This window comes from Sminthopsis crassicaudata, chromosome 1 (genome assembly GCF_048593235.1).
Source record: "Sminthopsis crassicaudata isolate SCR6 chromosome 1, ASM4859323v1, whole genome shotgun sequence".
NCBI classification, from domain to species: Eukaryota; Metazoa; Chordata; class Mammalia; order Dasyuromorphia; family Dasyuridae; genus Sminthopsis; species Sminthopsis crassicaudata.
Window position 1 is genome coordinate 691589047 of NC_133617.1, and position 13719 is coordinate 691602765.

A 13719-nucleotide genomic window follows, 5' to 3' on the forward strand; every position below is an offset into this window, starting at 1 on the left:
CTCCAGCTGATGGGCATCTACTCAGTTTCCAATTCTTTGCCACTACAAAAAAAGCTGCTATAAACATTTTTGCATATATGGGGTTTTCCCTTTTTTTATGATCTCTTTGGGATACAGGCTCAGTAGAAATACTTCTGGATCAAAGGTGATAGCTCTTTGGGCATAGTCCCACTTAACTTAAACCTCAATTTCCTCATCTGTCAAATGAGCTGGAGAAGGAAATGGCAAATCCCCCTTGTATTTTTGCCAAGAAAATATTCAAAAGATGTCACAAAGAGTTGGATATGACTAAAACAACTGACTCCCCACCAAGTCTGTGATGTTGTGCAATATATCACCTTCATCCTCATTATTTTGGAGACTATTTTCCTATCTCTCCCAGGCTGGAAGCACAGCAGCCACTTGTGGGATAGCTCCCTCTGGCTGACTGGCATGAGAGCTTTGACCTGCTTTACTTCCAATCTAGGCAGATTCACTCCTCCATGGATAACTTCATGGTTCTACACTCCTGGGGGCTTACTATATAGGGACTGAACTTCATAGTGATGCCTCCTTAGCTTTAGCCATATTGCAGCTCAGAACTCCCTATGATCCAGTAACTTAGCTTTCCTAGTAGTAGGGATTATGGGTATGTGCCACCATACCTAATCATTTCAGGTCTCTACCAAACCCTAAAGGTTCCCTTCCCTGTCTCTAGCTTCCTAGGTTGTAGTCTGGTGCTGTATTTGGGATTGCCTGCTAGGTGTCATAGAAACAGAGACAGAAAAGGAAAGAGACGTTTGAAAACAATAAGAGCCTTGGAAATATACATAAGATAAGTAAGGGAAGGTAAAAGTTAAAGTGACAAGTGGGGAGAGGAGACAAGGGAAAGATGACAGGACCAAACTATCCAAACCTGAAAAAATTGAACTGGGTACTAAGAAAATGAGTTTGACTCTTCACTACTATTCAGTATCCACATAAATGTTCATCTTAAGCAACTACTCAAGATAAACTTTATTAATTGGTTGAAATAAGGGAAAAGGTGGATTTATGGACTGGTTGTTTGACTTCATAATAGAGAGATGGATCAATGCAATTTGCCTTATACTACTTGAGTGATCTTATTGCCCATGTGGTGTCGACAAATGATTTCACCTCCAGACTTCAGTCTGCTCATCTGCAAAGTGAGGGAGCTGGATTTAATGGCCCCTGAGGACTCTCCCAGGCCAAGATATAGCCAATCTTGAACCATGCTCCGTATCTAACTGTTGTTTATCCTTCCTTGTCAAAGAGGACTATCACATCAGAGAGATCATACCATGACATTCAAGAGAGGGAGGGCTGTGCAAACTCAAAAGTCTCACTTTACTCTCCAGAACCCTATGAGTCACCAGCCAATCCCCCAAAAGCCAAGGTCTATAGCACAGGTATCTTGCGCAGTCTACCTTCTTGCCAATATGAGATTGATTTATTTTCAATTTCTTGCCCCTACTTTGGAAACGATAACCAAATCAATATTGCTACTGCTATTGGAGAGTGTGTGATTATTCTCTGACTGCCCAGAATCCTTCTGACTGCCTAAACCAATGCTACCTTCCTTGCCATCACTCTCTTACATATGTCCGATCTCTTGTTTAGAATAGATATTTCTTAAAGACAGAAACTATCCTGTGTTTGTATTTATATCCCTAAAGCCTTGCAGAGGGCTTGGAACCCAGTATTTTTGTTTAATTGTCTGTTGTTGAATTGATGCCCCTATAAAGTCTACATTAGCAGAAAGAAGAAAATTCTTCTATTGCATTGTCAGAGAGAGGTAGATCAATTATTTTGTCACATCTGTCAACAATGAGTAAATAAACATTTATAAAGTATCTACTATGTGTTTTGCATTGTGCTAAGTGCTAGGGATACAAAAAAGAAAAAAGAAAAACAGTCTCTATGCTTGTGGAGGGAAGATAACACATAAGAAAAGGATGAGGTTGGAGGAGGAAGGAGAAGGTAGCCAACGTGGAAGTTTAATGAAGAAGTCAGAGAAATCCCAAAGTAGTGCAGCCAGAAAGGAATAGATAGGAATGAGATCTCAGGTGTCTTGGATTTGGGTCCTCCAATATCATCTTTATGGCTACATAGGAAACTGCATCATAGACCTAGGTTTCAAAGTATCAAAAGAACCTAGTTCAATACCATTATTTTATGTAATTGAGACCAAGAGAGGTTAAATCAATTATCTGCCCAAGTAGAACAGCTAGAGTTTGAACACAAGGCTTTCTTCCACTCCATGTATGCCATGAACTTATGACTTTACACCTGGACATTCAATCTTCAAGAAATTAATTCACCTCCAGAAACTCGGTTTTGTAATTTACTGGCCTGACCACTAAATAGTGGCAGATATTTGGCTTTATGGTCCAAACCACAAGGTCAATTCAGTTTAAGCCACTCATCCTGTTAGGAGATGGAAGTCCTTTATTCCACTTTTAAGGTTATTATCTTTCTACTAAAGATGAGAATTTAGTTGTCCGGTTTATGAAGAGACTCTGTGGCCATTAGTACAAAATTTCTCCTCTGCGCTATTGGGTGGAAGATCAAAACCTTGAGCTCTCAGAAAATAATAAAAAGGTTTGCAACAAAGTTGTGTACAGAACTTTAGGTCTCTATCCATTTGCAAAGATTTAAGAGTCACCACAGATGGAAAATGAAATGAGCCTAGATTTAAATAGGATTTAAAATGGAGCAGGTTGGATTGTACTTGGGAGAATGTACAGTGGCTTTCAATCACCCCAGGCTTCACACTGAAGTGAAAAACCTATATTTTTAAATACTAATATTATGCCAGTTATGCAAATCACGAATTATCACATCTCCAAGGAATTTAAATTGTTCCTGACCTAAAGGGCAATGGAGACACAAAGGGTGAATATGGAGGGAGGTGGAGTTAGAGTATATTACTTGCCAATGACAAACTCTATGCAAAAACTGTTATATATCATCCAAAGCAGGATTCCTTAACTTTTTTTTTTTTTAACATTTTTTTGGTTTCATGCTATTTTGTATCATATCTTTTTTTCTTTTTTTCTTTCTTTCTTTCTTTCTTTCTTTCTTTTCTTTTTTTTTCTTTCTTTCTTTTTTTTTTTGCTGAAGCAATAGGAGTTAAGTGACTTGCCCAAGGTCACACAGCTAGGATGTGATAAGTGTCTGAGTTCAGATTTGAACTCAGGTCCTCCTGACTTCAGAGATGATGGTCTCTCCACTGTGCCATCTAGCGTCCCCTGTTTCATGCTATTTTGGACAATCTGAGAAACATCTATGGATATTTCAGAATAAAGTTTTTAAATATATAAAGTAATATACATAGGATTATAAAAAACAAATTAAATTCAAATATAATTATAAAATTAGTAATTTTTTAAAAAAGCAATAACTAGGTTAAGAACCCGTGATCTATATATATATATTGGGGAAAGGAAGTGACTCACGAAGAAAGAAGGATAATGAATAGACAGAGTAATATGCTATACCAGTATTCATATCATCAAGAAGGCTCCAGAACACTACGTTGATCCCTAGCAGAGAATTTATGGGAGAAAATGGACCAGAGTCATGTGAGATGAAAATTCATGAAAACAGCAGCCTGTGCTCCTCACCACTGGAAGAAGGCTTTACACTGATAAGTTTGTGGAAGGAATCAAGCATTGAAGAATAAAAGATAATCACCAAATCCCAAATCTGGAAAGGTCCTCAGGGATGATTGAATCCAATCCATACCTGAGAGGGAGTACTCTCAAAAACAGACCTACCAAGAGATCATCTACCTTTTGGTGATGGAGAACTCACTATATTAGTTATAAAAGGTACTTGACTAACTTAAAGTGATTTATAAATGTGAGTTATAACTATTAATTACCTCTGGAGGCAGTTCAATTTACCTTTGGGAAGGCTTAATCTTTATTAGTAAGAATTCTCCTAATAACAAGTCTTTCTTTCTCTTCCTTCTCCTATTCTTCTTCCTTTCTCTCCTTCAACTCCGTCTTTTATGGCATAGTTTTGAATACCCCTACAGATCTTAGTTGGGAAACTCTGGACGCACTCCAGCTTTTCAATGTCCTTTCTAAAATGTAGGGTACAGAACAAGACCCCCAAACTGGAGATCAGAACAGAGCACATTCTGGTATGAGACAATTTCTGTCTACCAACAAAAAAGCAAATACATGGCATCTCTAAGAAAGTCTTTTTAATGGGAAAAATTAAACATCACCAATGCTGCTCCAGTATTATTTTCTAAGACTGCCAAGTACTCTGAAATCCACTCTTGGAGGTTTTACACTGTGCCCTCTGTTCCTCCCAGGGGCCCGTCTTTTTTGGAGTGTTGACAGTACTTTTGGATTTCATCAGCAATTCTAACGCAATGCAGGATGTGTTTCTTCTCCTTGGCCAGGTCCTCTGTGGACATTTGGCCCAAAAGTTTCTTGACAAATATATCTTGGTCTTTCAAGAAAATATTCTTGTTTCCTTGAGTTGGAGGAGGGATACTTTCCAGGAGACCAGATTCAAAAAGGAAATTAATATGCCGTTCACGTTTCAGGCCAGGGCCTCTTTCTTCAATCCAAGTCAGTGGCCTGCTCAAAGAGAAAGAAATTATGTAATTAGACCTTCCATAAGAAGCATTACACAGTCTACTGGAATTCAACAGATTGAACAAGCATTATGGCCCATTTCCTTCTTCCATGACTGCATTTCCCTCAAACTTCAAGTTGGTTTGACCTTGTTGCTACCTGCCAACCTTCACAAGATTATGGTTACCATTCCTGATAGATATCTTGGTCAACTGGTACATGACTAGATAGTTTAATGCTCAGGATGGAGAACACATTTATTCTTTCTTTATCAAATTCTGGCTCTGCACAATTTTAGCAAAAACTGATATCATTATGAAGACTGAAGAACAAATTTCTACTCTGAGGAATGTCTTTCTTTGTGATTTACAAATGTGAATTATTATTATAAAATAACAAACTAATCCAACAAATATTTATTAATTAGCTACTATGAGCTATATAATCAAAGTATAGTAGATAGAAACTTTGGAGCATGGAGACTCGAAAACTGAAAACTGTAGGAAATAAAATAAGTAATGTAAAATATACTTTAGTTATAGTAATAATGATAATGCTAATAGCTAGCATTTACTTAAGCCTTTAATGTTTGCAAAGCACTTTGCATGTGTTTTCTCATTTGAAGATGATGATATACATAAGAGTAGACAGAGTTGGAAAGAGAAGTCAGTGAAGAGATAACCAAGAAAAGCAACTTGCTTATTGGGGGATGGGTGATGACATGATAGGATTGACCTGAAGAGCTCATGTTGCTTAAATCAAAAAGCAATGTGAGTTACCAAGATGCTAAGACAGAGGTTGATCGCCCTTTCTCACATTATATGGTGACTCCAAGTCTAATAATTGTGGCAAAAGAATGTCAGCCCAGCAGACAAATCTGGCTTTTCACTGAATGAAAAAGAAGTACACACAGAGAAAGAATGAAAAAAAAAAAAGAATGCAAGGAATTCTTTACATAGGAAGTCACACATAAATATAGGGACAAGAGAGAGAAGTAATGAAGCTGAATATCATGTAGTAACATGCTGATCTTACAGTCTTTGCTACTTAATACTTTCAAATCCTATTGCACATATTCTATTCTAATATTTCACAAGTGCTTACCCTCCTTAAATGAACTAATAGACATTTTTCAATATTGTAAATACTTTTAAATAATCTAAGACCATCTTTTAAGTTGAGATATGATTATTTTTCAAAGTATATACTGTATAATTATAACTACTATTGTTTTCTCTGTTAGCATGTGTTGTTCTTGCTATTTGTTCTTCACGCTTTTTTTTCTCTCAATAGTATTTCATTTTTTCCAATTACATGGAAAGATAGTTTTTCAACATTCATTTTTGTAAGATTTTGAGTTCCAAACTTTTTCTCCCTTCTTCCCTTACCTCTCCCCTCCTCAAGACAGCAAGCACTTTGATATTAGTAATACATGTATAATCATTTTAAACATATTTACATATTTGTCATGATGTAAAAGAAAAATTCAATTAAAAGGTAAAAACCACAAGAAAAACAAAAGGTGAAAATGGAATTCTTTAATCTATATTCAATCTCCATAGTCCTTTCTCTGGAGGAAGATGGCATTTTCTAATCCAAATATATTGGAATTGTTTTGGATCACCACATTGCTGAGAAGTGCTAAGTGTATAGTAATTTATCATCACATAATCTTGCTTTTACAATGTACAATGTTTTCCTAGTTCTGCTCACTTTAGCATCAGTTCATATAAGTCTTTCCAGGCTTTTCTGAAAACAGCTTGCTTATCATTTCTCACAGAACAATAATATTCTATCACATTCATATACCACAGTATTCAGTGATTCCCTAATTTAAAATTTGCCCAATTTATGAACATCCATTTAATTTCCAATTCCTTGCCACCACAAAGAACTGCTACAAATATTTTTGCACATGTGGGTCCTTTTCCCTCTTTATTCCTTGGAATATAGACCCAATAGTTTGTCCTTCTTTCTTGAAGATGACCATGAGATCAGGGAGGAGATACCATAACAAGCTAATAAATTGAATTTAAGGGAAGGAGGACTGTTCAAGGTCACCAGCCTTACTTTATCCTCTGGAATCATCTAAGTCCAGTGGACAGATATAGATCAAGATGACCAGAGAAGGCCCTGGATGCAGTAGAAAACTTTTTAAGCTATCAATTCTTATTATTATGTAGATCTTTCTCAGTAATCCAAATTTTAATTGAACTTTGAAAAAAACATGAATTTTTGTTTATAGAATATTAAGAATATATCATAGTTTTTGAATTAACAAATTATATCATATGTGCACTTTCATTAAATATTTATTTAACAAAGAAAAAAATTCTCGTGCTTTCACAAACACAGACGTGATTAGCAAATATCCCTGAATGATAGATAGAAATAACTCAATGAATGAATCTGGCTCATGAGTCAATGGTTCCTTATCTTTTTTTGTGCTTCCCCCCAGTTCTTTTGTGTAGACCATTTGTCATTCTAAACAATCTAATAAAAGTGCCTGGATTCACATGCAGTAAACATCTATAATTTTGCCTTTCCTTAAAAAAATCCCTTATTTTGCAAACATTCTTATTCACAATTTTCCCAACTCAAAGAAGATTCACTTCATTAACAGGCCACCCAAGTACTCACAGGGAAATTGAACCTTCCTCTCAAACACCATCTCTCTGTTTTCCCATCTGAGGATACCAGGATACTTGTAAAATCAATGAAAGACATAGGTCACTATTTTCTTGGCTTTTCCTGTAGGAAATTTCTCAAATTTATTTTTAACCATTTATTTTTAACAAAGCCCTAAAAAGTTAGGTGAAATCCACTCAATTACTCCCAGCAACTGGTCAGTCTGCAAGATGCCAGTAACTAGAGGAGTAAAGGAACCTTTATATGTGTCAGTCACAGCTTTCCTCTTGAACATTAACTGGTGCTACAGGGGGTTTCAAAGATGTCTGCTGTTTCTCAGACCCCTCAGTGAGAGCTATTTTAGGGCTCTCCCTAGGCATTGCTCCACTTCGGTCTGCCATGACAAACTCATCGATAATTCGAGGAAAGAAATGCTGTCCCCTAAGATAGCTCACAGAAGAATCTTAACACAAAGTGACTAGTCACAGGAAGATGCATGCTATCAGCTGCTGCAATAACATTCAGTCTGGAACCCAAGAGAAGTCTCAGCTTTTAGATATAAAATCCACTCTATCATTCCCCTATCTTGAGCAGAAAGGGCTAATCCTTCATATAAATGGTAAGAATAACCTCTCTATATCAGATTGTGTTCTTAATCACACAAAACAGGTCAACTCTACAGATACTGACCAAGTCTGAAACCCTGTAGCAAGTCTCCTTTTTGGACAAGTACTCTATTTCTTTGTTGTTCTTTGATATATCAGTATTCATATGTGGTACCTGTCAAGAGGACAAGGAATTTAGGAGCTAGACAAGTGTTCAGTTATTCCTAAAAGCATTTTCTCATTAGTAAAGTTCTGCCTCGGCCATTCATTCTCTTTTTCTCTTTTCTTCCCTGGTTTCAAAATGAGGAGAGTATCCAATTATTATAATTGTCAGGATTATTTGGTTATATTTGCATGTATCCAATATGCAAACTTAATTCTATTGCTCGGTCTTCATAAGCTAGAGCACACAAATGTGCCAAGATGTGAGTAACTGAGTGGGTTTCAAAAACTTTTTAGGGCTTTCTTCTGATTCTGGCTAAAAATAAATTTGAGGAATTCCCTACATCTGCAGGAAAATCTAGGAGAATAGTGATCTGACTCTTTCATTGATTTTACAAGTATCCTGATATCCTCTAATGGGAATACAAAGAGTTGGTATTTGAGAGGAAGGTTTGATTTTCCTGTGTGATCTTGGGTGGCCTGTTAATGAAGTGAATCTTGTTGAGTTGGGAAAATTGTGAATAAGAATGTTTGCAAATAAGGGATTTTCTTAAAGAAAGGCAAAAAGAGACAGATCATCTTTCATTGACTTAAACTGTCTCCTGATATTCTCAGATGGAAAAAGAAAAGTGAAGAGAAAATAGAAGAAGAAAAAGAAGGAGAAGGAGGAGGAGGAGAAAGAAGAAAGTGAAGGAGAAAGAGGAAGAAGAGGGAGAGGAGGAGAAGAACAACAACAACAAGAATAAGAACAAGAAAAATAAGAATACCAAGAACAAGAAGAACAAGATCAATAACAACAACAAGAAGAAAGACAAACAAGAAGAACAAAAACAAAAACAAGAAATCCATATAAATCGTTCCATAGGGGGGCTTCAAAGACCACCTAAGGATGAGCTAATCAATTGTTTCTCTAGACACACTTCTAGAAAAAGCAACAAAGTGTAGCAAAAAGAGGGCTGGACTTAGCATCAGGATGACCTGAGTTCAAATCCTCTCTCAGATCCTTACCAAGAGGGCATCTAGGTGGCACAATGGAGCGCATGCTGGGCTTGGAATCTGGAAAACTCATCTTCCTAAATTTGGCTTCAGAGACTTACTAGCTATGTGACTGAGCAAATACTCAAACTGTCTCAGTTTCCTCATCTGTAAAATGGAAATAATAAAAGCACCTATCTCTTATAGTGTTGTTAAGATTGAATGAATTAAAGTGTTTTGCAAGCCATAAAGTGCTTATAAATGCTACCTAGCATCATCATCATCATCAGAGATGTAGCTGTAAGTAGAATACCTGGAATACCTAGTGTCCTGAGGTTTCAACTCAGCTTTGTAATTCTGGGAAGTCACTTAATCTCTCTAAGTTCCAGTTTCTTAATCTATAAAATGGGAATAATTATGCTTGCATTACCTCCCTCACATAGGTGCTTTATAAACCTGAGGGTACTATTAACATGGAGTTATTATTGTTATTGTTGTTGTAACATGTATCAGTTTCTCTCCCTTTGTAGTCAGGAAATCAGCAAAGCTGTGATCATCCTTAAAGTTACAGTTGTTTTTAATTTCACCAACAGCAAGAAGAAGTGGGAGGGGCAGATCAAAGAACCAGGAAACTTTGGTGGTCTTTGAAGGCGAGGCTTTTTTAAAATGCACAATCATATTCTAGACCCCAGTTTCTTAAATTGTGCTTCATGAGCCCATGTGGAGTATTGTAACTGAATGTGGGAGGTCGTTAAATTATGATTCATTATCAGTATATGATCGATTTGTATGCCTATTTTATATATTTATATATTCGGGTCGCATAAAAATTTCTCAGGTGCAAAGGGGTCATGAGTGGAAAAATTTTAAGAAGCCCAGTTCTAGACCACAGGTTCTAGAGCTCAGAGATCATCTAGTCAGAGAATGATGTCTAGTCTAACCTATATATTAAAACAAATCATTCCAACAACATATCCAGCTTCTGCTTGAAGATCTTTAGTAATGGAGAACCTCCATCAGTCATTTAACAAGCATTATTAAATACCTCCTATGTGCTTGACTAGACAGCAAGGTAGTACAGTGGTTGGAGCCTGAGTTAGGAAGACCTGAGTTCAGACATTTACTAGCTGTGGGACCCTGGGCAAGTCACTTAACCCTGTTTGCCTCAGTTTCCTCATCTGTAAAATGAATTGAAGAATGAAATGACAAACCAATCCAGTATCTTTGTCAAGAAAATCATAAATAGGAGTCATGAAGGGTACAACAAGACTGAAAAAAGTGACTAAATGACAACAATAAAAAGCACTAGGTACTTTCCTTCAAACTGTATTTGCCTTGTTTTTATTTTTTATTTTTTACCTTTTGTTGTCCTCCCCTATTAGATTGTAAATTCCTGGAAAGTACAACTATCTTTTGCCTTTCTTTCTTTCCCCAGCACTTAGCACAAAGCCTGACAGATAGTAGGTGCTTAATAAATGTTTGTTGATTGAGTAGAGATAAGAAAGGCAAAAAAAAAAAAAAAAAACCCCAAAAACAAAAAACAACAAAAAAAAAAAAAACAGTTTGCTCATGGTCTAATGAAGGAAGATATTATCAAGGGAATTACCATTTACAGAAATGAATATCAACAGAATATCTACATAAGGAAGACAGGGAAAGGTTGGGAGAAAGGAGAGCACAACTAAGGCTGTTCATCCTCTTTGGGAATAGCTTCAAGGGTAGCTGGGGAGTTATTCCAGACATGCTTCCATGTGCCCCTTTTGCAGCTCTCATCATTGATCCGAATTCCATCTTTTGGAGCCAAGTAAGAAAAATCTCATTCATTTCCATGACATAGTACTTCAAATCCTTGAAAAAAGCTTATTAAAGGTAAATGCAAAAGAATAGAGTCTTCCAATCCAGGACAATGAATGCTGAAAGACCAAAAGAGACTCTCTTTGTTCATTCTGAAGCCTCATTTCAGTCATTCAAAATTCACTCATTTCAAATACAGTCTGCCCATGGCTCTATCTTCTGATTGACTGGCTTCTCTCAAAGTCTCCACTCACAGAGAATGTCCAGAGCAGCCAATTATCATCCCACTGCATATTCTTCTCTAGATTTTCTCTCTGGTGCCTCCTTATCTCAGCCCTCTCCATTCTAGCTTTTCACTTCCTTTCTATCCTTAATTCATCTCCCAACTCCTTGATGGAAGACAGATACTCTTTCTTTCAGCTTGTTATTTGTATGCCCAGTGCCCTAGAATACCATCAACACTAAAATAAAAGCTTGTTGACTGATGATAAGCACAATTATATCTATAGAATCTCAAAAAGAATGGTCAAGGCAGAAATGGGCATGCTTGGCTGATTTAAAAAGATGAACAATTGATGGGATCATCCCCAGAAGTGCTTAAAAAGGCAGTTTGGGGATAAAATGAAAACAACCAATGGCCAGTGATTACAAAAATAGGAGTAACTCAACAGCCACAGGTAGGCCGCAAACTAAAACAATATAAATCAATTCCAAAAAGGTCCAGATCAATTCAGGAATGTTGGCCTAGGATTTGGCTTCTTTAAATTCTTGACAACACTTTCTTTGCACATAGTTGGTGCTTAAAGTCTATCAAATTGACTTGGATACTAATAGCCAAATACTTAGTATAAAACAGGATGAAAAAAAAAAGTTATTTTGAGGTTTTTACCCAATTAGCAACCATGCTGTTGAATGAACTTGACCATATGCCAAGTGTAATATGCCAACAGAAGTGTGTGTGTGTGTGTGTGTGTGTGTGTGTGTGTGTGTGTGTGTGTGTGTGAAGGAGACTGTATTTGGAATCAGATTCCTGAATTCAAAGCCAGGATCCATTACTACTTGTGTGGCCTTGGGTAAATGCCCTTCCCAAGCCTCTGTTTTATCTGCAAATTAAAAGTAGCACTATGTTATCTATAAGGTCACTTTCACCTTTCAAAGAAGCAGGCTTATACAGGACTTCACACTTGGGACTTCTCTCACAGCCTGAGAGTGCTCAGATGTAGAATTCTTACTTTAGTCAACAGATTCAGACACTTTAAAAAGAAAATTCCCTCTTGATTTCCAGAAACATTGGCCCTTCAAGGAATTAAAAAATCATACCATTCCAAAAAGTATCAACTTTTAATGTAGGAGGCCTGAGTTTTATTTCTATCCCCAAAACTAATAAGCTGTGCAACTTTAGTCATGCCATTAAACCTCTTTGCACCTCAGTTTCCTCATCTGTTAAATGAAGCAATAGTATATATACAATAACTATGTAAATAGAAAGAACAAATGATGCAAAATTAACTGTAGTACAATAATCAGCAAGCCTGCCTTCAAAGAAAGGAGAAAATATTCCTCCCTTATTGCAGAGGTGGGGGGACTGTGGGAACACATACTGTCAGACTCAGTCAATGAGTTGGATATTTTACTGAATTACATTCCTCTTCTCAAACACATAGATACACACACACACATTATTAATTCATTGTTTCAAGGGATAGTTTGTTAGGTAACAGATAAGAGATATGTTGGGAAATGTTGACATAAAAGAAAATATCTCAGAAGAAAAAATGTCACCAGGATAATGGTCTCTGCCCTATTTTCTTCCAGGATCACTATGAAGCCCCAATGAGAACATGAGTGTGAAAGTGGTAATAAGGATAAAGTTCTATTATCAGTATTTTCTCTCTTCTGGAGAGGTTCAGGGTTTTCTGAAAATAGAGAACAATTAGCCTGAATTCTTATAGGACTTCGACCTGAGATAAACCTTAAAGATCACCTGATTGAACTCTCCCATTCTGCAGATGATGAAACCAGAGAGGTGACATAATTTGCTTATAGTAGCAGTCAGAATCTGAAAGCCATGATGTAGGATTTTGGGCAGCTAAAGGATGCCATAATACACAGAGCTCTGAGACTGGAATCAGGAACTCTCATCTTTCTGAGTTCAAATATAGCCGCAGACACTTGCTGTGTGACCCTAGGCAGGTTACATAATTCCATTTGCCTCAGTTTCCTCATCTGTAAAATGAGCTAGACAAGGAAATGGCAAAAACCCCAGTATATTTGCCAAGAAAACCCAAAGGGTATCAGAAAGAGTTAGATGTGACTAAAATGCTTGTACAACAACTTTTGATTCTAAACTAGTCTTCTCTTCCCACTTTAACATGCTACCTCATAATACTCCCCATTCCTCAGCTCACAAACAGTATGATCTTGAAAAACAAAGAATTAAGGGCTACAAAGAGCTTGAGAAAAACTATATGAGTTTAAGTGCTGCCCTCCCATCCCCTGGCTCACCTCTTGTTCACAGTCTCCAAGTTCACAGTCATTTTCAGATATTTATTTTCCTCCTGTTCTTCCATGGTAGCTGAAATGACTGCAAGCTCTCCAAAGAGACTCACCAGCCAGGACAGACGAGCAATGCTACTAAATGCAAGAAAACCAAACCGTTCTTTCTCAAGAGGACCACCTGTGGGAAGACCCAGAGCATTTATGAACAATACAGAATAGAATAAAAAGAACTACACAGATGTTCCATTGCCAGGCCTCAGGGGTAAAACCAGAAAGAAATATTTAGAGAGCATTGGTATTATCAACTCCTTGGTCACATAATAATTTGCTAGATATTTTAGATCATTAATTCCTCTGATTTTTTGTTTTCTCATATACAAACAGTTATTTATTAGAATTAAAATTTATATACATAGTCCTTGAAGGTTTACAAATCAATTTATATATGTGACCTCATTTGA

The 13719-nt window shown here is 36.7% G+C and overlaps 1 protein-coding gene across 4 annotated transcripts in view; it reads right to left on the reverse strand.

Annotated features, from left to right (window-relative positions):
• Positions 1–4198: 4198 nt before the first annotated feature.
• BLVRA (biliverdin reductase A) overlaps positions 4199–13719 on the reverse strand; it is a 47908-nt gene continuing 38387 nt past the window's right edge. For all 4 annotated transcript variants that reach the window (XM_074283628.1, XM_074283626.1, XM_074283625.1 and 1 more), the window contains 2 exons: positions 13265–13436; positions 4199–4598 (listed from right to left, as the gene is read on the reverse strand). In XM_074283628.1, coding sequence (XP_074139729.1) covers positions 4301–4598; positions 13265–13436 — 470 coding nt within the window. In that variant the 3' untranslated portion in view covers positions 4199–4300. The remainder of the gene's footprint in view (positions 4599–13264; positions 13437–13719) is intronic.